Source organism: Aspergillus versicolor (genome assembly GCF_001890125.1).
Source record: "Aspergillus versicolor CBS 583.65 unplaced genomic scaffold ASPVEscaffold_1, whole genome shotgun sequence".
NCBI classification, from domain to species: domain Eukaryota; kingdom Fungi; phylum Ascomycota; class Eurotiomycetes; order Eurotiales; family Aspergillaceae; genus Aspergillus; species Aspergillus versicolor.
Window position 1 is genome coordinate 1,064,329 of NW_024467524.1, and position 26,358 is coordinate 1,090,686.

Here is a 26,358-nt window from a genome sequence, read left to right on the forward strand (position 1 = left end):
TTTTCATCATTCTCATCTGTTGGCTCATCTAGGCCTTCGTCTTCTCCGCCGGCCTTTCTATTTGAATCGCCACTCCCCCGTCCCCTACTTCGACCGGCACACGTCTTTTCTTCTCCCGCTTGTCGTGGCAGTTTCAGGCTTTCAGCAGCTGTAAGCTATCTTTTCTTTACGACATAGTACGGATCTTCATTCTTGCATTTTGGAAATTCCTGGGGCCATTCTTGAGGATCTTCATTCCCGTTCTCGGCTCCATCCCTCTGGCCTAGAGTCTCACTAGCTGCAGCACCGATCGATTTACGGTTCCAGCCAGGCGCTCCAGTCGTCCCTTTTCTTTTTTTTTTCCCTCCTGCACTGTCATCTTGACCGACTTTTGACTTCGTCATACAATAATTACACTCTCCTGTGGTGCAACCTACCATCGCACGACCACTTGTCCCCTATTTCGACCCTCAAGTTTCAGCGGACTTCTTCGTCTCTGGGGTCCTTCCTCATTCTTCCCTCGACCCATCCCCACGGGATTCGAGTCGCATCAATCTAGATACTTGGACACGGATAAACAGTGGAAATGTTAGCATCCATTTCCCACATGGAGACCCTGCGATCCCTCCCTCGCAATCCGGACGTGGTTACGCGACACCCATCGGCCGAAGACCTAGATGCTGCTCAGCAACTTATTTCGTCTGCTCAAGCTGGCCGGGAACATCCCCTCGATCGACAACACACCGATGAGGGGTCGCGAAATCTCGAAGGAGGGGCTCCACTGAGCCATCACGACGGCGAATACTCAGTATTCCAGTCTTCTGAAACCGCTACAAATGGGCATATTTTTGAGAAAACGTCTCCAAAGTCCCAAAAGGACACATCGTTCTTAGGACATTCTTGCAGGTTCGTATAGCTTTTTTAACCAGATCGGTTTGTCGGTGAGCTAACATCGCTTCTTTTCCCCCTCATTAGTAATTGCGGAACGAAGAGCACACCACTATGGCGGCGGTCACCTACCGGAGCCATGATTTGTAATGCATGCGGTCTCTACCTGAAAGCGCGAAACGTTGCACGGCCAACGAAAAGGAACCGGACTCAAGCAAGCCCAGAGGCATTTATTGCGCAAATTCCCCCCGTAGGTGCCCAGCCAGAGCCGGCCGCTAGCGGCAATGAAGGTTGCGGGGGTTCTTCGGGTTCCTGTCCAGGTGGTGGAAATTGCAATGGGACAGGTGGCGCCGAAGGCTGCGACGGTTGTCCGGCTTACAATAATCGCGTCTACAAATCAACGGCACGCGGGAATGTCGCGGCACACGCGTTGAATAGATCAGCGATTCCGGAGACCGCTCCGACCTCGCAGGAGCCTGAAGCGCCGGCCAGATCCAGCGCACAACCGGAGGGTAATATGTTGGTTGCTTGCCAGAACTGCGGAACCACCGTGACACCGCTTTGGCGACGAGATGAAAGCGGCCATCCGATCTGCAATGCCTGTGGTACGTTTATTGGTTCTATCGCTCGTTTCTGTATTTTGTATGGGCAGTCATGATTAACATATTTATCAGGTCTCTACTATAAACTCCACGGGTGCTACCGTCCCACCACGATGAAAAAGACCATCATCAAACGGCGAAAGCGCGTGGTTCCGGCATTGCGAGAACATTCTCCGACTGGAGCCACCCAATCTTCTCAGGGTTCCTCTGCGTCACCAGAAGCATCGTCCCCAGCGACATTGGCTCATTCCCAAGATGAGCGGTATCGATACTACAGTTCGGAGCCCGTTGACCAATTTCACCGAGGTTCCCCTGTGGCTCAGCGTCCATTCGTGCTCGCCCCGCTGCCGGTCGATTTTACGGGCTTCAACTCGGGAGCCGTAACACTACCTCATCATCCACCACCACCACCGCCCAGGCTACTCGAGCCTAGTCACTCATCGGTTCCTCAATATGGCCGACGTTCCATCTCGCCTAATTCTTCAGGTAACCCCAAGAAACGACCATTATCAGAAACCGGGCCCTCTACAGACGCTGGTTCTATTCCGAGCACATTGGAGGCTGGATCAAATCAACTTCCGCCGATTGTCTCCTCTGCGAACCCGCCGCCCCCCGCTCGACTTAGCTCAATATCCTCTATCCTCAATCACGCTCATGCCGGCGGCGAAGCTCGTCTGGATTCGTCCCTGACTGGCCTTGCACGTCAGCAGCAACACCACCCTCAACACCAATCTCTTGCACACCCGCAAACCTCACAACCGCTACCCGGCGTGTCCGATCTAGACAGTTTTGAACGCCGCGCGAAACTCCAACGGGAAGCCGAAGAAATGCGAGAGCTTCTCCGAGCGAAAGAGCGGGAGCTTGCACAGTTCGCAAATCAATGACAATGACGATGAAATTTCGCAGCGTGTTGTACCACCTCTTTTCTTTTCCAAATTCGATCTATCACCTTTGTCCCTTCTTGAGGCACATTCGGCGCAAAAAGTCTGTCCTCGCGAGATACCATGTTCCACTGTTGATGGGTTCCACGGCGTTTATTATGTCAGGGTTAACGCAACAGGCCATCCGGCTTATCGTTGATATTCGTTCTTTACATCCCTTTTCTTAAGCGTTGGAGGGATTAGCGTTCACATGAGAATGATTTAATAGGAGGGTAGCTTTCCGGTTAAATTGCAGTTTTTATTTTGTTTATTGATTGTTTAAATTCTTCAGAAATTGGGCTAGGATGGGTGGATGGAATGGAATGGGATGAATGGAGTTCAACAGTGGAATATAACAAAGCACGAACCATAGATTTTAACGAACCTCATACGCCTTTAACGTACTTTTTACAGCCAAAAGTCTATCCTTTAGACAAAGCGACCTGCCTAGAATCATTCGGGGCTGCCCTAATTGTAGTCTACTCTGCCTTATATTGACTTGCTCGAAACTGGGAGCCTAGAAATATATCGATATATATCCGGAATAAACAATGAATTGGGTATATGGAAGCCATAATGGCAATGAATCTAACTCCGATGAATAAAGAAGGGCTTCGACGGCTGTTACAGTACTACTATTAAGCAAAAGGTCTACCGAGCCATTTATACCAGTTTGGTCTGACTCGTCTCCGGACCATGGGTGTCCCCACAAACAGGCGCCATCCTCACTTCTTGAATCATCTTAGTCATGACCTGAATTTCACTCCCGTCCACGTTCCCGTCCTTGCCAGGAGTTGTCGGTTCAAGTCCAGTTCTGTTTCCGACGTCGTGTCCGATATCCGTGTCGATACTGCGCAGACCGAACTCCAGGTCTTGGGGATAGAGATCTGAATCCGGGGTTCTGAGGCGTGCTGAGCTTGGAGCGGCCGTGCGCGTCGCATTACGCGTGGGGTTGTTCTTATTGTCGCTGTCCGTAGAGAGGAAATTAGGGCAGATGCGGCTGACGAGCGGGCGGAGGAATGGCAGACAGGCACATATTATCGCGACGTTGCATTCGGCTGCAGTCCAGTAGGCTGCGCTAACGTTGCTCCCTGTTCGATCCTATTAGTATAATCGAAGAAAAAAGGAGAGGGTCGTTGTGAGATGCGGTAGAAAACGCAGCGCTGAGAGACATACAAGATATGTCGATGCTTTTCGTTAGAGCGCGTATGCTAAAAATACGAAGAATACTGGTAATCACGACACTATTGCCCTTGTCAGCTAGCTGTATCAATCAGTTTAAAAGAAAGGAACACTAACAGTCCACCAAGCGCAAATACGCCCAGGAGTGCAACCTTCTGTCTACGAGGAAGACGTAGTTGCGATAAGTGAGGCATCGGTAGGACGAGAAGAGTGAGATCAGTGGCTATATTCATCGCAGCGTTGAAGAACCAAACAGCCTCAAAGGAGAGGCAGGTACCCGAGATCTTTGGGTCCCAGAATCTGGCTACGGGCACGCAATTGACGAACCCGCTGACAATTGCCCATGTTGCGTATAAGATCACCACCCCCAGGACAATGTAGCATATGATACAGAACCGGTAGCTGGGAAATATGCGCAAATATTGGAAGAGTAGGGAGATTTTCGTGAATGCTAGGCTCGCATTATACATGGGGATTGCAACCCATAGATGCTGTAAAGTAGAAAGAGGTTAGTTATGGCCGGCGGGCCTATACAACGAATATTAGGTTTTTTTTGTCAGTGTCTGACCTTTAACTGTTCCTTGAACTCATACTCCGGTATATCATAGGAATGCTTTCCTAAGCCATGGCGGTATTCTTGCCCAGAGTCAGTCAGGATTTTAAATGTGATTGCCTAAACCATGTCCTTACGCGCAACAACGAGACCTAGATAGGCAATTGCAAAGGCCTAAGAGAGATTAATAAAGTGCTGGATAACGCCACCGTGATACATACCAGAGAAACTAGAATAGTCCAATCCTCCCGGCCACTTAATTTTATCAATCCGATTCTGGTGTAAATGCGCATTGCGACAACCACGATCGACATTCCAGTGAGCACGGCTGCTACTACCAGGGCTATATGTCCTCGAGGTGCGTCCTCATTGCTGCCCCTAGAGAGCAGAATGTGCCCCGAGTGTTCATCCATCACCACCCGAGCACGAAAGGGTTAGGGTGATCGGCTCGCAACGGACTCGGAGGCTGCATAGCTCTCAAAAGTGTAAAAACGCGCGGGGCAGCCTGCCGGTGAGAGCAAAAAAGATTCACGAAGGTGGAAACAAGAAGTGGCAGATTGCTTATATAAAAAATGAGAATAGGCCCAGACAACGGAGATGTCATTAGCCACATCACATTTAATTGGATGCTTAATCATGTCAACAGAGGGTTGTGGCTCTTGTCGGGAAGCCGGCTATGGTACACTCTACTGTTCCGGGGCTATCGCATCTTCAATTCTCCATAATAATCACGCGCTTTGTTCAATGGTACCGAAAAACTGGGGCCTGGGAGCAGCATACTATCCACATGCAACGTAGTTGATGAACCCAATGATCAGACATGTGGGTAGGCTAAGGAGTAGAAAAACAGCAGTGTCGTGCATCATTTCATGAGAAACCGGGCCTCTGGGCTGCCGAGCCTTCAATACTTCCCCTGTTGGGTATGGCGCTGCGTGTCTCATATCTTCAAAAGTGCAGATTTGGTTGTCATTGCTCCACCAGAATGTCCAAGAGCGCCTCACCTAGCTTGCCGCTAGCGTGCATCTGGCCCCGGAAATAGGGATGCATGAGCCTGGGTTGGGCTGTGGGCGAAAATTTTTCGCATTTCCAACGAGACGGATAGAACTTCGGCTTCATCTGGTCAAGATGTTCTAGACTCCAAGTACCAAGGCATTGAGGATGTAACCAATATTCGTTCCGGGCCGCAGCTGGGTTCGGCTTATGGACTGTGGAGCGGCCTGCAGAACAATAAATCATGTCTGGGTGGAGAATTTGTCTCGATAGCTTGCTTCGGCAAGTCGTGAGTGGCGGCTCTGACCCGCGGCTCTGAGTCGTGACATCTGCGACTGCCCATCTCGTTTTTAAATTGTCTGCTACCTTTTATCCACAGTTTAAACGCTTGCCGATGCTCCTTCGATCCGCGGCCATGACCTGAATCGGAATGCCCAAGCGGGTTTGAGCTCCGCGGGGCGACTCGTTCATCTCATTAGAGATCCTTAGTCGAGACTCGACAGTAGGTATACCCGGTGATTGCCACTCTTGTTCGACCCCCGTACCTCCCTGCGACCACCACCCAAGCAGTCCCTGATTTCCACGGGGGATCCTTGGGTTTTCAATCTGCCACCCCCTGGCTAGTGTACACCTAAAACCGCCAGTATAGATAAACGTACGCCGGATCGATTCGCGTCTTGGCGCCCATCCCACTGTACTTTCGTCATAAAATGTAGAGGACGGGGTGTTGAGTGCACGAACGGACCAGAGCTGATGGACCTGGTCCGGTTCAGGATGCAGGAATCGCCCATAATGTGGGTCATCTAAATACGGTCGTGTTGTTTATGGTCTTTTCCAATGAATAAACGATTAAATGATGGCGGTGGGCTGGGTCTACCCTGTGTTAGATGGTATGTGTTGGATTACGAAGAGAAGTGGAAGGAGAGAAAGTCACATGCAGCAGAGAGAATGAGCAGCCAGGTTGGGCTTTAGATACAGGTCATTTCAACAAAAAAAAAGATCCCAACATATCAAATCCCAATCTCCGGAGAATATTCTAACTCCAAATCACACATGGATACAAAATACACTATACAATGCCCCAGATTCGTAACGCCCTTAATGCTTCACCAACAATCCTCTCCTCTACAGCTCGTCGGCAGCAGTGCAGTATCTGAGGAGAGAGGGCCTGCAAGGCCGACGCAGGTCCTCAATTCGTTTTGGCAGGTTGCGCTTTTTTCTTTTCCGTTTATCAGCCAACGATTGTAAAGCCTCCTCCTCCTTGAACCGCTGATGTCTCGACTTTACAGCGGAGCACTCAACAAACCCATTTCCAACGCCCAAATCTCTGTCCATGTAAAATTCAACGTCCCCTTCATCGTCCAATATATCCTTGCGTTCCTTCTTGCTCTGGTACCACGAGCCATGCCGGGTATAGAACTTTACCGTCCGGTTCTTTGCATAGCGGAGCAACATCCGTGGACTCTTGGGGATATCTGCACCCTCATTATAGATGACGACCGGGTCAACGTATACCATTGCGCATCTCATGATAATTTTGTGCCATAGCTCGTTGGACGCACCCCTGGGGACCACCCTAGGCAGGCACATCAGGACGAAGAGTGAATGCTCCGGCGGAGTATTGCTTCGGGTGCAGACAGGTCTTCCTTCCCAGTTGAAGTGGTGGACCATATTTCCTTTTTCTCCTTTCAGTGTATCCTCTCGAAATTCAATCTCCTTGCGCCTGCACTCGTCCACATCCTCTCGTGATGTGTAGAAATTTAGGTCGAGTCCTGACCCAGCTATGTTTGTCTGAGAAGAGCTATTCATATTTCTTGCGGTCTGTCTGTATAGGGTAAACTTCTGATATGCCTGATGTATATGTCAGCTGGTAATTTCTTGATAGCCTTGCTTGCTGGGAGACTTACTCGGGTTACGAGCATTTAAGCCGCAATAATGCGGTATAGATAATAGCGTATATATATGGCACTTCCAGGTGTTTAACCAGGGAGTTATATAGGCGATGATGTGTAGAAGGAGGTATCCTTCTTGCAAAGCTGTTCTTGGTGATACTCTCGAGAAATGTGCCCAGTAGGCGAGGGTTCAAACTTCGATAAGGTAGAATGATCTTGAGATGCTTGATTTTGGCGAAGATAATTTCTTGCTGGTCAATATATCAAATATGTGATGATCTAAAATCCGTGAAAACGATAGTGTGTGTAGGGTATTCTTGGGTCTGTATGAAGATGTTCAAATGATAGCAGTGGATGGTTGCAGGAGGAAAGTCCAACATCAAGGTCGAGCGAAAGAAAAAAAGTCACTTATACCCTGACGGTCCAAGAGTGAGTCAATAATATAGTTTACTGAATAAAGTTGCGCGAAGCATATAGTTCATTGCGCGTTCGCATTGCAAACTGGAACTGACATCCGGTCCGATGTCTATATGCCATCCCACACCCTTGGCTAGGAACATACAGTGCTACATACCCAGCACTATGCTTCGGCCATATAACATAGGATCAGTAATTTATTACCCAATACTTCAGATCTGCTACTGATATGAGGGCCATTAATATGAGGAGCCTGGAAGTTTCTGTATGTTTATACTTTGGGCATGCTTAAGTTCGGTCAGGGCAGAATTTTCGAAGGTTAAGCTTCAGCATATTCAGTCCACCTAGAACCACCTGCAGCTCTTCAGTCTGGCTAATCAAGAGCCTCAGAGCTCTTATTATTTGATTCCGTGGGACTGAGCTGTTCATGTTTTCTGGGTGGGAAACTATAAGTGATGGACCCCTGGTTCGGAGGAAATCATGCTCATACCATACTCTGGACGACCAAATAGTCCAGGAACCAGGAACAAAGTTCGGCGAATTACTGCAAGATTCCAGGGACGTTGCGAAAAAGGAAGCCAACAAGCAAGTAGCATACATGCGAAGTATAAAGCACAGCCCTTTGGCTTATCAGGCTTATCAGTTACCGTATCGGACGGTGGTCGGACAAGATCCGAACGGGCAAACCTTCAACCGAGCGCTGAAGCATTGGAGTCGTGCTGCGTAGCCGGCGCCCCGCTATGGCGAGATCAACTCCCCGCAGCAACCCGTCCCTATATATACTGCTCGCCCTTGGCTTCTGCCTCTTTTCTGCTCCCCGAATCTGGATTTCTTCCGAGTTTAACTAATCATTGTGTATTTATGAACTATCTCCGAGCTTATCGCCATTCAATCCCCGCTTTTCGCCAGCTCGCTTCATCCCATCGAACAACCTCCGCATTCCCCCCATCTACAGCTCCCTTGTTCGGACCCGCTTTCGTTCGACGCACAATGGCAACCGCAATGGCAAAGCGCCTTGAGGGCAAGACGGTCGTGGTTACTGGTGCCTCTTCTGGAATTGGTCGCAGCACAGCCAAGGAATTCGCGCGCACCTCTCCTAAGAACCTCAAGATCATCGTGACAGCAAGACGCATCGACGCCCTCAAGGAGCTGGCGGAGGAAATCAAAGCGGAGGTCGGCGATGGAGTCAAGACCCTGCCTGTGAAGCTAGATGTTAGCAACCCAGAAGAGGTCAAAAACTTTGTGCCGTCTCTCCCTGCGGAGTTCCAGGACATTGACATCCTAGTTAACAACGCGTAAGTTCGTTGTCTAGGAAAATTCGCTTTGGCCATACATCTAACCAGAATCTATAGTGGCCTTGTTAAGGGCGTTGCTCAAGCCCCCAACATTGACCCTGAAGACATCAACATCATGTTCGCAACCAATGTCACCGGGTTAATCAACCTGACTCAGGCCGTCCTCCCTATTTTCAAGAAGCGCAGCGATGGTGGTCGTGGCGATATCATCAACATTGGAAGCATTGCTGGTCGTGAACCCTACCCTAGTGGTAGCATCTACTGCTCGACCAAGGCCGCTGTCAAGTCATTCACAGAGGCGTTGAGGAAGGAGCTCATCTCCACCCGTATCCGCGTTATCGAGATCGACCCCGGTCAGGTTGAAACTGTAAGTAACAATAGCCCAGGTGCGTGGAACAGGCTGACAAGATTATTCTAGGAATTTTCCGTTGTTCGCTTCTATGGAGACAAGCAGAAGGCCGACGCTGTTTATTCGTAAGCCAGCCGTAGTTTGACGTTAACAAGCAGTGCTAATGAACCTGTAGTAACTGTGAACCACTCACACCCGACGACATCGCCGAGGTCATTGTCTTCGCCGCTGGCCGGAGGGAGAATGTTGTGATCGCCGATACTCTGGTCTTCCCTAGCCACCAAGTAAGCCATATTAGACTTCATCCTCGATAATAAATACGCTGACCAGACACTCTGCAGGCCTCTCCCGGTCACCTGTACAAGAAGCCTTAAGAACGAATCTGGTGGATGTAAATCGTACGCCTGAGTAAACAAAATATTAGACACCGGGTATATACAAACAATGCAACACAATATACAGTAATACAGCTATATGCCAAACAATCACCACTTCAAAGCAAAGCTAGACACCTAAAGAGACCCCCCAAACCCAAATTTCCCATGCCTGCCAGCCCCAGCACTAAACCTCGCCGCCCCCTTCACACTTTCCTCCTCAACAACCTTAACCCCATGATCATATTCAAACCCCAATGCATCCTCAAAACTCTTCGCGTTATACGCCGCATAATAACAAGACGTCCGATCCACATTCATACACCCCTGTGGGAAAGTCAAAAGCTGCCTCGCGAGCCCCATCGCCTCCTCAACCGCCGTCCCCTTCGCAACAACCCGATTCGCAAGCCCCATCGCAAGCGCCTCTTTCGCGCCCACGGCCCGCCCCGTCAATATCATATCCATTGCACGACCCAGCCCGATAATAGCCTGTAACCGCACAGTCCCGCCATCGATAAGAGGAACCCCCCACCGCCGACAGAATACGCCGAAGACGGCGTCTTCCTCCGCGACTCGCATGTCGGCGAGCAGCGAGAGTTCCAGTCCCCCGGCAACAGCGAACCCGGATACGGCGGCGATAACGGGCTTAGTAATTTGCATTCTGGAGGGGCCCATTGGGCCGATGTTACGTCCTTGAACACGGTCGTGGTGGCTTATTCGGACCCCTGTGTAGTTAGACTGGGACGACGCAGGGTTATCGTCGCTCTTGGAGTCATATTTAGCGACTTCGTGGAGGTCGAATCCAGCGCAGAACGTGCCGTTGGAGCCATGGAAGACGCAGACTTTTTGGGTAGAGTCGTTTTCAAAGTCGAGAAAGGCAGAGGTGAGCTTTTGGGCTGTCGGGCCATCGACGGCGTTGCGCCGATGCGGGCGGTTGAGGGCTATTGTTGTGATTCCATCTGCAGTTTTAGTGGTTTGTACTGCTGTTGGTTCTTTGTCGGTGGTGGTTTGATTTTTGGAGCTCATGGTGGCGGGTTGGGAGTTGGTGTTGGTCTGGTGTTCTTCGAGTTGTGAGGTGCAGCAACTAGGTCACCATTATCTCATGATTTGCTATACACATCCTCGGCTGATTTGAAGTAGAGGTATGGCCCTCGGCATGGCATTTTATATGATCAACTGCTTACAAAGGGGAGTTTTAATGTTTAAAGCAATGCGGGAATTCGTCAATCTCCTAATATATCGCATATATATGTCTATGGAGCTGGTCCTCTCATTATTGAATTAAAACCACTCTATAACAATCTGGGCGGGATTATGGGCGGAACCATAATTCCGCCCATGTCTTCAGCCTAGGTAAAGGTACCTGGTAGTTTGTTCTCCTTTACTTTACGGCCTAGCGGAAAACGAGCGGGGTAGCAGGCCAATATATTTGCAGCCGATATTCCGGGGTAACCGAGTGTTCCACCCAGTGAGTCGGTATTATGTGCGATATAGTTCAAGGGTCCGCGCGGGGTTGTCGGCCATCTTCCCTTTGCACTTCAGGCATCGGCCAAACTCAGTTAGACTCCCCTGGCGATTCGATATAGTCCAAGCATAGATCCATGGTGCTCAGACTGCCAGCTTCGGGCCGTCCCTCCATAACTCCACCAACCTGCTACTTCCGCCGGTAAGACAAGCCCCTATCATGATGAAACTCGACCTTCCCGTTCCTTATTCTTAGACCTTCCAGACAGCAATCTTTGTCTCTGATCGAAATGAGGCCCATCGGGGTATACCGTCCTAAATGGCCTCGGCCTCGCCAGCTGTTCTCCGGCAATTACTACTACGGCCTCCAACTCCAGTATTCCCAGCCATTGTCTACTGCTTCCAGATTGGTCCCGCGCAGTCAAGGGCCTCTGCTGTACCCCGGGTCCAGAGCCCGATATGCATCAACCGCAATGCCATCAACCCAACCCACCACCACTTCGTCCAACCAACCTCAACAATCAATTGAAGACCTAATCTCTTCCCTCCCCTTAACCCGCTACCTCCGCAGCAGCACATCCCCCAAGTACACCGAATTCCGCCCCTACCGCACCATGCACTCATCCGCCCAGTCCACCCACCTAGTGACAACATCCCTCCTCTCCCACCCAACCAAACTACCTACAGACCCAATCTTTTTCCTCACGTCCCCTTCCACCCAACCCCAACCCCAACCCCAGCCTCAAATAATAGCAACCGCCTACCTCTCCACCCACCTCACCGGCCACGCAGGCTACATCCACGGTGGCCTCCCATTCCTGCTCTTCGACGACGTCTTCGCGCGGCTCGCCGCGGAGATCTTCCCCAGCCGGGTCGGGATGACCGCCACAATGGGTCTTGATTTCCGGGCCCCTGCTGTGCCGGGGCGGGTTTACGTCTGGAGGGCATTTATTGAGAAGAGGGAGAGTGAGAGGAAGGTGTGGGTACGTGGGGAAATGAGGTGTTTGAGGGAGTTTGGGGTTGGGGAGATGAGTGCGAGAGATGTAGATGTTGCGGGGGGTGATGGGGTGAGTGTTGAGGAGAGGGAGGGCATGCTTGTTGCTGAGGCCAGGGCGCTGTTTGTTGAGCCTCGGAAGGTGGAGGTATGTATACGTCTATATTTATCTATTCTCCCCCCCTCAATTGTTTTTGATTTGATGGGGAAGCTAATTGTTTCTAGGGGATGGTGCCGCTGTACCCGAAATGATGAATGCATAAATGCTGCTGGGAGTTTTATGATAGGTATAGATAATATCATACTAGATATAGAGATTATAGAGAGAAGACAGCTTGAATATACTTTATTACTTGTCTGAAACGCTAAAAAGTACTCCATATGCACTGACCTGTCAGTGTCTACGGAACTGTATCCCACAAACCTAATGCAGGATAACCCACCGTTCGATAGTTACCTTGTGTTTCAAGTCCATTGAGCTACATTATAGGGTAAGTCTGATGACTTCAGCGACTGGCTGGGTTTGACCAGCTGTCGGTCACCCTCTCCTCTAAAATACCTATTCGTCAGCAAGACGTCCAAACTTGCAGTACCAATTACTCCAGGTCCCAGGTGGCACAGACCGCCGTCTGATCGCGGGGCACGGAGTATAGACCGCCGCGACATTTGACGGCATGACGGCATAAATAAAAGATTGGGAGGAGAAAAAGAAAAAAAAAAAAAAAAAAAAACCCGCACGACGATCCGTTACACGATCAAGATCTGACATCAGAGCATCTCCTCGGCATTACTGGCGGATCTGGTAAGCCATGGATCAGACTATTCCTTCAAAGCCAGGTTATAATTCTAGTAACCAAGCCAGTTGCACGACGGTGTCCCCATTGCTTTTCTTGTCCGTTCCGAGGTGACTTGCATACGCTCGCCTTGAGTCCATGTTGCACGTCCAGTCTGCCGGGCTCGATATTGCCGCATTCAGGGCAAATGGCCGAAGATGCGTTGCGAGGCTTGAGGCTTAGGCAATGCGGAGTATAAAGTCGATGGTTGGCGGTAATTAAGTTTGCCGTGCTCAAACGGTGGCTTTATCAGGGTCGGAAAATGCAGGAGCCTGGAATGAGGGTAAATATCAAGGATCCGAGGAGCAAGCTCTGGCAGGCTGAGCTACGTAGATGGCTGGACGTCTCATTTTGCAGTTTTCACGCAGCATGTAGTGTCGACCTTCGCCAATTAGAGGTGTGTATGTTGGAGAAAGACACATAAGAGGCCGTTGAAAGCAGGACCATTTTTCCGTGATCGTCGGCCGGTCCATGAAAGAGTTGTGAGGTGGCCTCCGGCGGGACGACATATTGGACTCATTGGCTGCGAGTACGGAGTAAGAGAGGCGATCAGCTTATTATCACCGTCGCATCGACAAGGGCTGGCTGTCCTGATTGTCTATAGAGGGATGGGCCTTTGCTTCATGGCTTCTATCTCATTGACCAAGGGCCAATCTTGATTATGCAAAGTGGAGGTGTGGGGAACAGCCCTGGGCGGCTTGGCGCTAAGCTGCTCTATCTCCAACAGCCGTTGTCACAGAGGAACACGGAAGAACCTCTAAGGAATATGGGGGGGTTTATGATGTCAATTCTGGGTTTCTCATACCCCATCCTGTTAAGTCGTCGTCACCACAGAGGGTAGTCGCCCTGCGAGCCTCACTTTTCGCCGAAAATAATGAGACGTGTAGAATCCTAGGGCGATATTTCTCCGACCGCTGGTCTCCACGGCCAAGTTCCTCCCGAGGAGCCGAAAGTATGGCCAGAATGCAAGAAGATGAATGGCCCATGTCACACAACCTCCTCCAATAGCTACTAGCACCGTGTGATTGCTGCGCCGATGATGAAAGTCATCAGGGCGGCGTCTACTCATCACTTTCGGCATTTCTGCAGCGGTTGCATGTGTGCCTGAGCGACGAGCAACCCAGCAGGGTTGATGCTGAATGCATACCCAATTGTTTGGCAGTCGAGAGCATCTGGGCTCTGGGTTGAGGCACGGCTGGCCGGTCAACGGACATGAACGCGTCGTCGCAATTAATGTACATTGGGTTTAATTTATTCGCATCGGGCGCGACGATGATTGGATGGGCGAGGCTGATAATGTTGGAAAAATGATCATGGCTCGGCACCTTGAAGTTAAGAAAAGCCCGGAGGCTGGAGGCTGGAGGGCGAGTGGATGAAGGGATGATCGTGGAATTGGATGGCCCCTTTTTCTGGCTGGATCTGCGGCCATATTTGTTTTCCCCCATTAATGCCACACACCGAGGCGCTCTTCACCTCATGGCGACGCGACCGGGCAAAGCATCAGTTTGAATTCGCGATCCAAAAGACAAGATTCTGGAGATGGTCCATATTTTTAGCCAATTAGTCTAGCTTGCTGGCCCCCATTCAGCGACTGATTCTCTGTTTGAACTCTCTCTTAATCATCATCCCCTTTCCCCTCCCCGTCCTAATTCTCCACTTGCTCCTCTCCCTTTCCCTTTGCTCTCATCTCCTGATCCATTTATTCCGTCCGTTTTTCTCGAACAACTCGCTCGAGCTTAGCCATCGCTGTTCTGAAGTATTCCGGGATCGCAGACCTTGCATAGTCAGACCAGGAAGCCAAGCTATCTGCCTCCGGCTCGCCTGCAATTCCGCCTCTGGGAGCGTTCCACGAACCCCCCTGATCCTCTCATCGACCCCCCGTCTGGCTTCTTTAAGCTTGGCCTAGTCACTGGACCCGCCGTTGCTGTGGCCTGCCTGTTAGGCGCATCCTGCTTTCGCGCGAAACTCCCGACCTGCTGGGCCCCGACTCTCGACCCTTTCTGCAAAAGAAAATTGTGTTGCTCACCTCGACCCGCTGTCACTGCCCAGATAGCTTCGATCACTATCGGTTCTCTTCCCACTCAGGTAGATCCTTGAGCAGAATCCTTCACAATGGCTTCAAAGGTATGGTGATTCTTTATCCGTCCAATGGTCCCCTCGCCCGTGCCCTTGTCTCCTTGCCCCCTTCCGGCGCCCGGTTCGCCCAACGTCATCATGGAATGAAACCATCATCCCCGGACCGAAAGGAGTCATGGCTCACATTGATTGCTTTATAACAGTTTCTACGAGAATACAAACTAGTCGTTGTCGGTGGTGGTGGTGTCGGAAAGTCATGCTTGACGATTCAATTGATCCAGAGCCACTTCGTGGATGAATATGACCCAACAATTGAAGGTTCGCTTGTCACCCTGGATAATCATACCAGATTTGTCGCTCACCATGGACATTCACACAACAGATTCGTACCGCAAGCAGTGCGTCGTCGATGATGAGGTGGCTCTACTGGACGTCTTAGATACCGCTGGTCAGGAAGAATACTCAGCCATGCGCGAACAATATATGCGAACGGGCGAAGGCTTCCTCCTAGTCTACTCCATTACATCGCGCCAATCTTTCGAAGAAATCATGACCTTCCAGCAACAGATTCTGCGTGTGAAGGATAAGGACTATTTCCCCATTATTGTTGTCGGCAACAAGTGCGATCTCGAGAAGGAACGAGTGGTCTCAGAACAAGGTGGGCACCCGCCACGTGCGCCATTGCCAATCCAATGTTTGCTAACATTTCCTTCTCACAGAGGGCGAGGCTCTTGCTCGTCAATTTGGTTGCGCGTTCATTGAAACATCTGCAAAGTCCCGCATTAATGTTGAAAACGCCTTCTACGAACTTGTGCGTGAGATCCGTCGTTACAACAAGGAGATGTCCTCCTACCCATCCGGCTCAGGTGCTTTCGGATCCCGCGCCCCTGACAACAAGATGGACGTGAGCGAGCCCGGCGAGCGCTCCGGCTGCTGTGGAAAGTGTATTGTTATGTAATTGGTAGGGTTTGGGTTCAAAAGGATGCATGCACGCAAGTTGAGAGAGACGAAAGGAATTATTCCCCATAGATCAGAAACCCCAGCTGAAGAGAGATGAGCAACAGCCAAAAACCAAAAAAACATACAGAACGACCCTCGACCCATATTTATGGGGGCTGCGGATTGTGACTTCCCCCCCCCCCTCATTATACCATACGAAGCTCGCTATCAAACGATATCCGCTTTAATCAACCATCCATCACGCTGTCATCTTCTCCACGAATGTTCGATTCCCCCTCTGTTTCTCTGTTTGGCCTATCTGTTTTATATTTATCATTTTTTTGGTCTGGAAAGATTTAGTTTTGACGATACCTCGCTGGAGTGCGAGGAATAGGCGTGCCAATAGATTTGTGCCATTACTCTCATGTGTACGTACATGCTATTGTCACAGGTTGCATCTGGGATTCCAGGACTTTTTTGCTGTTTTTACCATACTGCCATTATTATACCTGTGGCATACCAGGCTATGTGCATCATCTCTCATCACCTCACCGTTTCAAGCTTTCAATTATCTTGGTCTGCATATCCATTGTTACGTCACAGTCATATACGAACATTTGACCACTGCCTATCGTTTCATCCAGGTACCTTGAGTTTCAAGCCAGTGGTTTCGATTGCTACGTGCTCTCGCCACGTGATGTGTTGAGAAGCGATGGAAAGTACCTACGCTCGTATTCCACTGCAGGGTTCTCGTATTCTTAAACTCTCTCTTCGCTCGACCGAGGAATCAATGCCGACTGGACGAACCTTGTTCATCCACGGCATTTGTCGCCAATATAAGTCTTAAAGAAGACACGAAGTTGTCAGAGACATGTTTATCGAGCTTGTATTACAGACTGCTATGGAAGGCAATCAACCCAAAAGATTCTACTTAGACCCTATCTCAACGCAATCTAACCCGTAACCAACCAACAAACAGCCTGGAAAAAGCATCTATTTCGCCTCCTCATCATCAGAAGGGGTATCCAACTCATCTTCCCTATCAACCTTCGTTCCCTGCACATTCTGCTCAACCTCTGGGATAAGCGAATCCAAAAGCTCCTTATCCGTTCCCACAAGCGTAACCGTATTCCGCTTCTTCTGCCACCGCGGATAGCTTCCCACCTTGACACCCCTATCCTCCGTCCTCCCTGCTAGATCCGTAAGATACGGCGCAACCGCGCTCTCCGGAAGCGGCGTGCTAAACAAGTACCGGTATATACCCTTGCCCTCGGGGTTCACTAGTCTAGGGAGCAGCGAAGGTCGAAGATGTTCAAGGAGGCGCTCGAAGAGCCGCGGCACGCCAGGCAGGATGTGGATGTTGCCGTTGACGATGGCGATGGGCACCCACATGTCGTCTGCGACGAAGACAGCCTGCTGCTCGAGTGGGACAGATTCGTCGTGCGGGATCTCCACCATACGCAGCTTGGCCGTGAGGCCTGGGGACGGGGTGTCCCAGTCGAAGGCGGGCTGGAGGGGGTGGGGTTTTGAGAGGGCCTTCATGCGATCGAAGGCGGGTTTGTGTAGTTTAAGATTGAGGTTGAAGGCTTTGGCGATGGAGGAGTAGGTTATGTCGTCGTGGCTGTTTTGGTGTTAGCTTTTGTTTGTGCAAGTAGGGGTAGATGTATCGGTGTGGTTGTATGGGAACGGACGTTGGGCCAATGCCACCGCTGGTCACGACAAAGTCATAATTAGTGCTCATGCGGCGGACGGCTTCGATGATCTCGCTTTCGTCGTCAGCAATGACTTCCACGCGCTTGAGCTGGATTCCGAGCGAGAAGCAGTATCTCGCGAAGAAAGCGGAGTTTGTGTCGACGGTCTAGAGGGCGTATCCATAAGTCAGCCTCTGCATTTTCATTTGGATAGATTCAATCTGTATAACCCACCTTCCCGCCGAGCACTTCATCGCCGATGATGAGGCATGCCGCCGTGTGTATCGTCTTGCCGGTACCAGGGACGGATGATGTCATTTTCGGGAAGAGCGCACGCGAGGGAGACAAGGGAGACGGGGAAGCGAATGAAGCTGGCTGGCGAGTAAAGGGCGGTCGATAGAGATGTCGGGTGAGCTGAGTGAGTCGAGCGAACATGGAGAGATGATTGAAGGGAGGTGAAGAGTAAAACAGGAACAAGGGCGGGCGAAGAAAGCGAAGTTGGGGTTGAGTTTCTCGCCGCAAGGTGGGGGTGCCTGAACGACGTGATCGAACTCCGCGTTCGCATTCCACTCAGCAACCCAACGTTGACCGTTCTATTTCATTTCCGTCGTTGCGGCCACGATATACTCTTAGCTGGAGAAGCCTAAACATCTAGAGAAATTTAAGTGTCGCCTCGCTCTCATCGAGATATCACATACAGACAGCATGGTGAGTGACTAACTGCCCCGCACAGCTCACCTGTAACATGAATCGAAATATTTGCTGACGAGCCCTCCGCGCTTTAGTCGTCAGAACGATTATACGCCTTCTCTCCGGAGACCAAAGAGAGGCTCCGTAAATTCCGCCTGGGAACGTCGCGGGCTAAGGAACCGCAAGCCTTGATTTGTAGGTCCTCATTCACCCAAATCCGCTCCAGCATCCAATCGGATAATATATCGCCTCGCCTCTATACAGTCATCGAGCATGAAGAGTGCAGACTGACAATCGCCTACAGACATTGTCGACACAAAAAGCCAAGAAATCCGAGCTGAAGATGGCGAGGTCTACACCAAGATGGAAGATCTAGCCGATGAGCTTCCAGAGTCGTCTCCCCGATTCATCCTCCTCAGTTATCCTCTCACCCTGGTATGTATCTTTAATCTCGAGTGAAGTGCTGTCGATGCCCGTACTAACTAGTCACAGGGTTCCGGTCGTCTTTCCGTCCCATACGTCCTTCTCTATTACCTTCCTGAAAATTGCAACCCCACCCAGCGAATGATGTATGCTGGCGCCGTGGAACTGATGCGGAACACTGCAGAGGTTAATCGTGTGATCGAGGTTGAGAGCGACGAGGATATTATATCTATCGAATCGAAGCTGCAGAGCGAGGATTGATCAGCTTGGAAGTACCAATGGGAGGATAGAAGTATGCGGCTGTATTTGGTTGGATTGGGAATCGAATGAAGCTGGCGCTGTGATTTGACTGACCGCTGTGAGGGTCGATCTGACATTCCCATACTTAAAAAAAGATAACTGTTTTAACACACTAACAAAACAAAAACAAAAAGGAACCATCTGATTTGTACTGTAGCTATGCCCCAGTGTCGGCGTCCAATCCACTAGCCAGTGCTAGGTTGGTGACTAGCAAAGGGAAATGGTTTGATATCGACTTTATAAAGGACTTTTCACAAAGTGAGCATCTAATCAAGTGGCAGCAAGTGCAGGCAATATAAACTTCCTTAAGAGGGATATTAAGATTCAGGTTGACGGCGCATAAAGCATGGTTGACACGGCTCTGCAAATCAGTTGGTAGAATAGGTCAAGAAGTGCATAGATTCTGTTAAGACGTGATCCGAAAAAGAGCATTTCCTGGAAAGAAATTCGTCTGGGAACGAGCGAGTCAATCCAGGACTTTTGAACAGGTAGTAGTCTCCTCTTTACATACGGACGCTGTCTACACTAGAATGTCTACGTTGATATAAACAGGAAGATATATTTACGTTCCGACGGTACGAACTATAAATAACCAGTGTTTGCAGTTGCATGAATATAGCTCTGACATGATTTTAAAATTGCTTGCAATATAGTTATATTTCACCTGTACTTGCTACCCAAGTCATAGTCGGGGCATAACTGAACTAGCCCTACTACCTACCTGCAACTGTCATTCAGTGTTCCAGTTGGTTACAACATCACCTGCAGACCCCTGTTTCTGCTGAGACCGATGGCAAGCTACTGATGTCACATCCTTCGGGAAAGCTCCGCGTCCATGAAGTTAAACAGGGTTGGCGTCTCAAGACTTGCGACTTCCATAAGCGCCAGGTACGGAGGACACTGGCTTCCCCCCTGTCTCAAAATGCTGGGCATGATGCAGATATTGGAAGTCCTTGTCGATGATAGGGATTGAATGTGCTTTTCTATAGTACCGTACATGTCCAGCTCATTGACAAGTAGGCGCCGGGGATATAGATCTGAGACAGCACCAACGGATAAACGTCGGAAGTGGATGTAACGGCGTTACGGGGCAGTTTCCTGATGAGAATGATAAGATATACTACGTGATTTGCATATGGCTTGAGCATCAGTGCATCGGTGTTTGAGACGGGCCGAGGAACAGACCGTTATTAATAAGAGAAAGAATAGAAAAAGAAAAAAGGAACAGGAGGATTGTCCCGTGTGAAATTGAAGTGGACAAGAATGGCCCAAATCAAATCTCAAACTTAAAATTCGAGGCAGCCAAACTTTGTTCTGACAGCTGGTACAAGTGTGTTACCGGCCCCCCACAGCGGATCGAAGGCCAGTCCAGGATGGCTTTGTCTAATACCAAATAGGCAGGACCTTACTGCCCCACAGGGCCCGTGGTGGGAGGTGGTGTGGTGCTGACCCCTGCCAATAAGAACAATAATCATTGTTATTATAAGGCCCTTCGGTTCGGTGCCAGGTGGTCGTTGCTTTGTGCTGGTGGCGGCGTGTGATTGGGTTCCGGCTTTATAGGAGAGTTGCGTCGAAGGATGAGTCTACCCTCTTCCATATGGCCCTTGAGCCCTTTCATGTTCCCTTGGAATGCGAGTCTGGCGTTTGGACTTGGAAGTATACTCGCCTTTGGGGACGCCTTGCCCCATTGCATACCTGAAGTAACACTGGAACAGCGATTTTCCTTCGCACTGACCAGCGCTTCGTCTCGGGAACCCCACCGGTGGGGACAAGAGTTCGATGCGATGGGATGAACTGTCTTACCCCTGTCGCTGGGCCCAGGGCCAGGTTGACGAACTCTTGTGATGACGAATAGGCGGTTATCATCGCCGAAGTGGCGATGCTTCAAAGTTCAATCACCAGCGTGGGAACACCTCGGTAGATTAAGGGTGAGGAGATGCCGCGATCATTGGTGGTCGTACCGCCCGTCGACATCACAGTTTCAAGCACGATTTGACTCTTGAGCCAACCCGTGGGAAGTGCTTAGCGCAGTCATAGCAGCTTTGTATCCGTACATCGGTGTAGATTGGATGCACTGCCTGCTCAAAGGATAATTACGTAGTCGTATATGTACTTTATACGGTTGTATTTTGACAGCTGTCGTGAATTGGGCTTCTAGCCTTCGACGGGACTTCGACGGTCAATTCCTCCGGATCGGTTATCAAGCCCTTCGACCGGTGAAACTGCAGAGAGGATGCATGAAGCCGTTTCCTCGTGTCTTCTGATTGCGTGAGAACATTCCGTCATCCGTCCGCCGGCGCCTTTCTGTCGTGCATCATGCATAGGCTAAACCCAACACGATTGCGCCAGAGGAATGGGCTGCGAGCTTACGTTTCAGCCAGCAATTTGCCCAGCGGCAGTTCGTGGTTCCACGGATGGTTCATGAAGATGACAATGCTGATCTCGATTGGCAAACTGGATGGGGGAAGTAAAAAGAAATTGCAAGTTTGCAACGGCCGTCGAGCGCAATCATCGGATCTTGTCGGCTTCAGGCTTCAGCGCGTAAAGGAACCGTTTTGTATGGGCGCGACTCGCCGAGTGACAGGGATGCCTGGGATCGTCTGATTTCACGATGACTGGGCGGGGATGAGACCCTGCAAGCGAAAAGAAACAACTGCATTCCACACAGCCGTGTACTTCCTAGTTCTGAATAGCTTCATGCCCGCCGACAGGGGGGAGATAGCAGGCGCCGATACAATTGATTTTTTGGGGCCGCCAGTCGCAATAATCCCATTTTCTCGGTGTTCGGATGCCAGAGCGTGGGCCGTGGATGGACAACGCGAGGGACAGCCCAGGGTTCTTACTTCTTTCTGCTTGGATCTGGCGGATCGCACAGCCAGACCCAGTAAACAAGGCCACCGAACCGCCCGGCTGGACTGGAGGAGGACGCGACAAGGTCCTGCCGGTTCGAGAAGTAGAGCCGATGCTAGAAAGTGACTAGAGGGCGTCTTTTTGCTTTTTCCCCCGCCGATGCCTGAAGTGGAAATACCCAACTTTACAGTACCAGTCAATACCGCCGGTAACAAGAGTGGGTGTCTATGGTGGCTCTCCAACCCCAGCTTCCAATGCCTCCTCCCAAACTCTGCTGGCTTCTATTTATCGCTCGGCTCCCGCTGCTTGCGGTGAGACTCTTCGAACCTTCGTTTCTTCACTCGCCATCCGGACTGTCGACACCCAGCTGCCTCTCGGCTGCTGCCACGACAATACTCCATCCCCATACTCTTACGCCTCTCGCCTTTTACCTCAAACAGGCTCCCCCAACTGGATTCACAGACCAGCTCCACTGCTCAGGTCTGACCGCCGCTCGGCCCAATCACCCGTGTTCCCTGCCTGCTGCGTTGCGGGCCCTCTGGTGTGGTCCTTTTTTCTCTCACCGTCCGTCCGCCTGGTCGGGTCTGTCTCCCAACTGTCTGGTTCTGGGACACAACAACCCCGTGCGACCTGCCACTTCGCCTGCACTCGACCTGTGCGTCCTCAACTGATTTAATCCGCCTCTGCGACTCTTCCCATCCGTCGCTATCTTTTGTGAATTGTTCTTCTGGGTCCGACCGTGGTGAATCGTGGTATTTGATTTTGTCGACGGGCGCTCGCCATGGTAGCAGTCTAGCTTACACGCCCCCCCCTGCGAACGATTATTTGGCGAACCACCAAGAGGACTTTCCCGGTTCACCGTTTACGACCCATTGATTTCTCTCGACTCATCAACAACACAACATCCGAAATATGTCGACTCCCGGTTCTAAACCCGAGGACAAGCAGGATGGCCTGTCCAAGGTGATTAGCCGTATGCGAACCGTCTTGAGGAGGACTTCATCGACCAAGTCGTCTCCTAAGGCCACAAAGGAAACTATTGCCCCGGCTCAGCCTGAGTCTAGCAAAGAACCTGCGTATGATTTTCACTTTTCATATTTTTTTTTTTTTTCTGGTATTCTGCCCTGTACTGACTTAATATAGTTCGCAACCTAAGCCAAAAGCCAAGGCCACCACCGAACCCGCCCCTGAACCGACCTTGTTTTCCAACTGGGGTGCGCTCCAGGAGGAGAAGGCCCGCGTTTTATTTGCCAAGTATGGATTGACTCTGGAACCTGGAGAGTGGAAGGCAGCAACCGACGTGCCCGTTCAGCGTGTCACCAAGACCATCCGCATGCGCGTCCGCCGTACCTGCCACCGCTGCCAGACCACATTCGGCCCCGACAAGGTCTGCGTCAACTGCCAGCACGTCCGTTGCAAGAAGTGCCCGCGTCACCCCGCAGCGAAGCCCAAGGACCAGAAAGACCGGACCGAGACTGCGCTGCAGACTATCATCGGCCAGAAGAGCCAGCCTGTGCAACCCAAGCCGAAAGAGCACAAGCTCACGCTCCCCTCACGAACCGGCGGCCAGGATCTCATCCGCAGGCCTGCTCGGCAGCGAGTACGACGGACTTGTCATCGCTGCAATACGATCTTTGCTCCTCACTCGACTGAATGCGCCAGCTGCAAGCATATCCGGTGCAAGATTTGTCCTCGCGATCCGTACGTCTTGACTTGACTTTACCCTAAAGCTCGAATCTACATAGAAACTTGACTAACATTTACACAGACCTAAACTGGACAAATATCCCGATGGCTATCCCGGTGACGCAGAACCTCCGTTCCAGCCGCCCCCAAGGACCTGGAAAAAGCCGCGTCAACGGGTGCGGTACATCTGTCACCAGTGCGATACTATCTACCGGTCGGGCGAGAAGAACTGTTCCAATTGCGGGCAGGGGAAGTGTGCCGAAACCAAACGAGACCCGTAGGTTGCCCCCTGGCACCCCTTCCACATGGTCTATGCTTTTGTGTGACTAACATACCACAGGCCCAAAAAGCAGAAACCGGAGCCAGACCCCGAGATAGTGCGACGAGTGGAGGAGAGACTGGCTAGCATTAGAGTTAGTGGAGCAGATTAACAGCAAAGCACCCTTTTTGAGAGACCCGCTGGGTTCATACAACTGCACAGTTCAGGAATTGATTTTGTTGATATTTTGATACCGATGGAGCGAGCGGAGCGTCTCCCTAGCACAGCATGATAATGACTCGAATTTGACAGTAGCAGCCGTTAGCACTGCACTTTTTTTTTCTCTAGCTTGTAAATCCAGATACACAGTAAGACATAATGATAGATATTGAACTCGACCGAAGGCAAACCTTATCCAACGCCCTTTGCTACGCTAAACATGCACCGTCCTTCAAAAAGGATTAAAAAAAAAACCCTCCTCTCATTCAAGCAAGGTTCGCCACTGCAAGGGTTTCCCCAAATCGATCTATCACGCGTCACTCAACGGCTTTTTCCCACATACCATTCCCAAGAACTTTAATATTACCTAAGGAATGCGTCGAGCTCGACCCGCCGGTCAGGTCTGGTACCACCACTACATACCGACAAGGTTAGGTTTCCAACGGTCCGAGAGGGAGAGAGAGAAAAAACTAATCTAATCCTGGACCACCCGCGGCTAATGAATAATGGCAAGCGGTCTGAGAGCGCGAGTCAGTGGCCGTCCACAGTCCACATCCCTGGGAGCGCATACCATTACCAGGGCCCATGGCATGACTGACACTGACAGGCCTGGACTGACACCGACAGACACTGACAGGTTTGACAGCCCCCGGTTAATTGGGGGGTCCACAGCCCCGCTTAGAATGAATGCCAATGCCAACCCCGGCGGGTCTTGGGCGGTTTTGCTGGCGCCGGTGGCTATGAGGATGGCGTCTGCACTCTGCAGGTTCTTTTGTGTGTGGGTTTTGGGGATTATGCTCTGTTCATAAATTACACAAATAAGAGTAACGAGTTATGTACAGTAGTACGTTGTTGTACAGTTAAGACCGCCACCAAGAATGCTTATGCTTATCAGGTGTTTTTGTGATTTACTTTATTTTCTCTTTAAGAATAGAATTAATTACTCTGTAACCATCCCCTTAACAGAGGCATAACTATATTCTTTCCATAATTAGAGCATTCTATTTAAGGAGCCCAACCATGAGGTACGGGCATGGACGGTATGTGGCGGGATTTGCGGGCCGCTCGCTCCCTTACTCACGGAGCTTTGTCCCTGGAACCCTGAAGTCAATCAAAGTCAAATTTGGAATAAGGCTGTTAAAGGAAGGAGACTCCCTGGATAAAGGATATGAACTGATAAGGAAACTTTGTGAAGAAGGCGAAGTAAACCTCGGTAGTGGACCGAAGTCTGGAATGCGTGCGTGGCGTGGCATGGCATGGGCAGGACAACAATCAATAGTCTTGATTATTGCACATATTAATTATTGAACAACGGCCGTCGACCAAAAAATGAAGAGATGAAGAAGGGCAAAATAGAGGATCTCCGGCGCAGTGATTCGTTTCCCTTTTTTGTAGAATCTACCAATAGCATGTCCAAGTGTTTCGATAACTCATATTTCAGACATGCCGAGGTTTGCCCGGCCGTTAGAAAAAAAGAATTAAGGTGGAAGTGGATACAAAAAAATGGTTTCCGGTCCCAAAGTGGGCTGAATTATTGTCACTTGTCAGATCTAGGAAAAGGACTATCGACATTAATTTCAACGACTAAGGAGACTGACAGCCCTGGGCCATTTCTGAATCGTGATTTCTGAGTGAGGCACTCGTTCTGGGGAGAAGTCTGCAACGATCGACGGGGTGATCTGATCCTGGTCTATCCTTCGAGTCTTTGGCCCAACAGGCCATCAGGGCGGAAAAGCACCCGGTAGGACAGGCTGAAATAACCGGTGGATATCGATGTCCCTTCCCGCAGCCTGCACGGAGGTTTCTTCTTCTTGGGGAACTGACGCCGGGAAACCGGGAGTGAGAAGGAAGGACTCAATAATTTCTCGACCTGAGGGAGGATGCGCCTGCAGGATTGAATCCAACGCCGTTATGTGTCATATCGACGCAGATTGGCTGGAAGGGAACAATCTCATGCAATGGCCGTGGACAGTGGCATTGGCAGGCAGTTGGCCCCCGAGGATGATCGTCATTGCATATGGATTGCGATTTCGCGGTTGAATAAGCCCCAGGAATAAGATCGTGTTCTCAGGTTAATTGTTGGCACTGGCAGTCGTTGGTCTGGTGTGGTGTGCTCGGTTCCCGGTTTGGTGGGCTGTAAAACTGGAATGTGAACAGGCCACCGAGATGGAGCCGGCGCGGAGGACACGGACATTCTCCTTTTCCTGGGCCTCCTGCCTACTGCCCAGATAGGAAAGAGTCGTGGACGGCGCCAACGGCCATACCGTCCAGCCGGTGACTGTGAGCTATCAGCTGTCAGCTGTCAGCGGATACTTCGAACCTGTCCGATTGGAATTGAGATAAGCTTCATTTCGGGGCTGGGGATAAAGGATGTATAACTCGAGACCCGGACTATTATCGATTCCTCTTGTGCCGCCGGTTGTGGAATAATGGAATCCTGAACCGTGGGTTGCTCCACGGACCGGACCGTCACATTCCCAGTTCCAGTTCTTA

The 26,358-nt window shown here is 50.6% G+C and overlaps 11 protein-coding genes across 11 annotated transcripts; 7 read left to right on the forward strand and 4 right to left on the reverse strand.

Annotated features, from left to right (window-relative positions):
* Positions 1 to 565: 565 nt before the first annotated feature.
* On the forward strand, positions 566 to 2,353 carry sreA (siderophore transcription factor SreA; the record flags this gene model as incomplete). Its single annotated transcript, XM_040805722.1, has 3 exons — positions 566 to 885; positions 955 to 1,472; positions 1,542 to 2,353. The coding sequence occupies 3 exons, from the start codon at positions 566 to 568 to the stop codon at positions 2,351 to 2,353; spliced, it is 1,650 nt and encodes a 549-aa protein (XP_040661930.1).
* A 556-nt stretch (positions 2,354 to 2,909) lies between these two features.
* ASPVEDRAFT_222217 (PTH11-like integral membrane protein) lies at positions 2,910 to 4,813 on the reverse strand. Its single transcript, XM_040809484.1, has 6 exons — positions 4,346 to 4,813; positions 4,262 to 4,298; positions 4,140 to 4,207; positions 3,689 to 4,062; positions 3,566 to 3,633; positions 2,910 to 3,480 (listed from the first exon to the last, which is right to left on the reverse strand). Exons 1-6 carry the CDS (start codon positions 4,535 to 4,537, stop codon positions 3,053 to 3,055), a joined length of 1,167 nt encoding a protein of 388 aa, XP_040661931.1. The 5' UTR covers positions 4,538 to 4,813; the 3' UTR covers positions 2,910 to 3,052.
* A 1,426-nt stretch (positions 4,814 to 6,239) lies between these two features.
* On the reverse strand, positions 6,240 to 6,923 carry ASPVEDRAFT_23195 (uncharacterized protein; the record flags this gene model as incomplete). Its single annotated transcript, XM_040809526.1, has 1 exon — positions 6,240 to 6,923. The coding sequence occupies one exon, from the start codon at positions 6,921 to 6,923 to the stop codon at positions 6,240 to 6,242; it is 684 nt and encodes a 227-aa protein (XP_040661932.1).
* A 1,361-nt stretch (positions 6,924 to 8,284) lies between these two features.
* Positions 8,285 to 9,381, forward strand: ASPVEDRAFT_119309 (oxidoreductase, short chain dehydrogenase/reductase family; the record flags this gene model as incomplete). Its single annotated transcript, XM_040805683.1, has 4 exons — positions 8,285 to 8,718; positions 8,776 to 9,085; positions 9,137 to 9,192; positions 9,243 to 9,381. 4 exons carry the CDS (start codon positions 8,285 to 8,287, stop codon positions 9,379 to 9,381), a joined length of 939 nt encoding a protein of 312 aa, XP_040661933.1.
* Positions 9,382 to 9,408: 27 nt separating this feature from the next.
* Positions 9,409 to 10,847, reverse strand: ASPVEDRAFT_35529 (enoyl-CoA hydratase/isomerase family protein). The gene has a single exon (XM_040811012.1). It carries the CDS (start codon positions 10,465 to 10,467, stop codon positions 9,580 to 9,582), a length of 888 nt encoding a protein of 295 aa, XP_040661934.1. The 5' UTR covers positions 10,468 to 10,847; the 3' UTR covers positions 9,409 to 9,579.
* A 280-nt stretch (positions 10,848 to 11,127) lies between these two features.
* ASPVEDRAFT_35530 (PaaI family thioesterase) lies at positions 11,128 to 12,625 on the forward strand. Its single transcript, XM_040811013.1, has 2 exons — positions 11,128 to 12,047; positions 12,125 to 12,625. The coding sequence occupies exons 1-2, from the start codon at positions 11,196 to 11,198 to the stop codon at positions 12,149 to 12,151; spliced, it is 879 nt and encodes a 292-aa protein (XP_040661935.1). The 5' UTR covers positions 11,128 to 11,195; the 3' UTR covers positions 12,152 to 12,625.
* Positions 12,626 to 14,511: 1,886 nt separating this feature from the next.
* ASPVEDRAFT_222324 (Ras family protein) lies at positions 14,512 to 16,074 on the forward strand. Its single transcript, XM_040809485.1, has 6 exons — positions 14,512 to 14,856; positions 15,012 to 15,126; positions 15,191 to 15,466; positions 15,528 to 15,769; positions 15,822 to 15,892; positions 16,052 to 16,074. Exons 1-4 carry the CDS (start codon positions 14,845 to 14,847, stop codon positions 15,764 to 15,766), a joined length of 642 nt encoding a protein of 213 aa, XP_040661936.1. The 5' UTR covers positions 14,512 to 14,844; the 3' UTR covers positions 15,767 to 15,769; positions 15,822 to 15,892; positions 16,052 to 16,074.
* Positions 16,075 to 16,740: 666 nt separating this feature from the next.
* ASPVEDRAFT_77955 (flavin adenine dinucleotide pyrophosphatase) lies at positions 16,741 to 17,756 on the reverse strand (the record flags this gene model as incomplete). Its single annotated transcript, XM_040816464.1, has 3 exons — positions 16,741 to 17,368; positions 17,439 to 17,605; positions 17,673 to 17,756. The coding sequence occupies 3 exons, from the start codon at positions 17,754 to 17,756 to the stop codon at positions 16,741 to 16,743; spliced, it is 879 nt and encodes a 292-aa protein (XP_040661937.1).
* Positions 17,757 to 18,058: 302 nt separating this feature from the next.
* Positions 18,059 to 18,991, forward strand: ASPVEDRAFT_35536 (GMF family protein). Its single transcript, XM_040811015.1, has 4 exons — positions 18,059 to 18,146; positions 18,224 to 18,323; positions 18,433 to 18,563; positions 18,621 to 18,991. Exons 1-4 carry the CDS (start codon positions 18,144 to 18,146, stop codon positions 18,810 to 18,812), a joined length of 426 nt encoding a protein of 141 aa, XP_040661938.1. The 5' UTR covers positions 18,059 to 18,143; the 3' UTR covers positions 18,813 to 18,991.
* Positions 18,992 to 22,504: 3,513 nt separating this feature from the next.
* Positions 22,505 to 23,819, forward strand: ASPVEDRAFT_157455 (uncharacterized protein; the record flags this gene model as incomplete). The annotated part of the gene is made up of 4 exons (XM_040808542.1): positions 22,505 to 22,777; positions 22,845 to 23,402; positions 23,470 to 23,664; positions 23,728 to 23,819. Exons 1-4 carry the CDS (start codon positions 22,614 to 22,616, stop codon positions 23,816 to 23,818), a joined length of 1,008 nt encoding a protein of 335 aa, XP_040661939.1. The 5' UTR covers positions 22,505 to 22,613.
* A 537-nt stretch (positions 23,820 to 24,356) lies between these two features.
* On the forward strand, positions 24,357 to 24,732 carry ASPVEDRAFT_35539 (uncharacterized protein). Its single transcript, XM_040811017.1, has 2 exons — positions 24,357 to 24,383; positions 24,437 to 24,732. Exon 2 carries the CDS (start codon positions 24,456 to 24,458, stop codon positions 24,672 to 24,674), a length of 219 nt encoding a protein of 72 aa, XP_040661940.1. The 5' UTR covers positions 24,357 to 24,383; positions 24,437 to 24,455; the 3' UTR covers positions 24,675 to 24,732.
* The last annotated feature ends 1,626 nt before the right edge of the window (positions 24,733 to 26,358 follow it).

Coding starts and splice junctions, on each gene's coding strand:
- ASPVEDRAFT_222217 (XM_040809484.1), bottom strand. CDS start 4,537: ATGGATGAACACTCGGGGCACATTCTGCTCTCTAGGGGCAGCAATGAG. Junction 4,208..4,261: donor TCTAGGTCTCGTTGTTGCGC/GTAAGGACATGG, acceptor ACTCTGGGCAAG/AATACCGCCATGGCTTAGGA. Junction 4,063..4,139: donor AGTTCAAGGAACAGTTAAAG/GTCAGACACTGA, acceptor TCTACTTTACAG/CATCTATGGGTTGCAATCCC.
- ASPVEDRAFT_35536 (XM_040811015.1), top strand. Junction 18,324..18,432: donor GGAACCGCAAGCCTTGATTT/GTAGGTCCTCAT, acceptor AATCGCCTACAG/ACATTGTCGACACAAAAAGC. Junction 18,564..18,620: donor TCAGTTATCCTCTCACCCTG/GTATGTATCTTT, acceptor AACTAGTCACAG/GGTTCCGGTCGTCTTTCCGT.
- ASPVEDRAFT_35529 (XM_040811012.1), bottom strand. CDS start 10,467: ATGAGCTCCAAAAATCAAACCACCACCGACAAAGAACCAACAGCAGTA.
- ASPVEDRAFT_35539 (XM_040811017.1), top strand. CDS start 24,456: ATGACTGACACTGACAGGCCTGGACTGACACCGACAGACACTGACAGG.
- ASPVEDRAFT_35530 (XM_040811013.1), top strand. CDS start 11,196: ATGAGGCCCATCGGGGTATACCGTCCTAAATGGCCTCGGCCTCGCCAG. Junction 12,048..12,124: donor TTGAGCCTCGGAAGGTGGAG/GTATGTATACGT, acceptor AATTGTTTCTAG/GGGATGGTGCCGCTGTACCC.
- ASPVEDRAFT_222324 (XM_040809485.1), top strand. Junction 15,127..15,190: donor ATATGACCCAACAATTGAAG/GTTCGCTTGTCA, acceptor TTCACACAACAG/ATTCGTACCGCAAGCAGTGC. Junction 15,467..15,527: donor ACGAGTGGTCTCAGAACAAG/GTGGGCACCCGC, acceptor TCCTTCTCACAG/AGGGCGAGGCTCTTGCTCGT.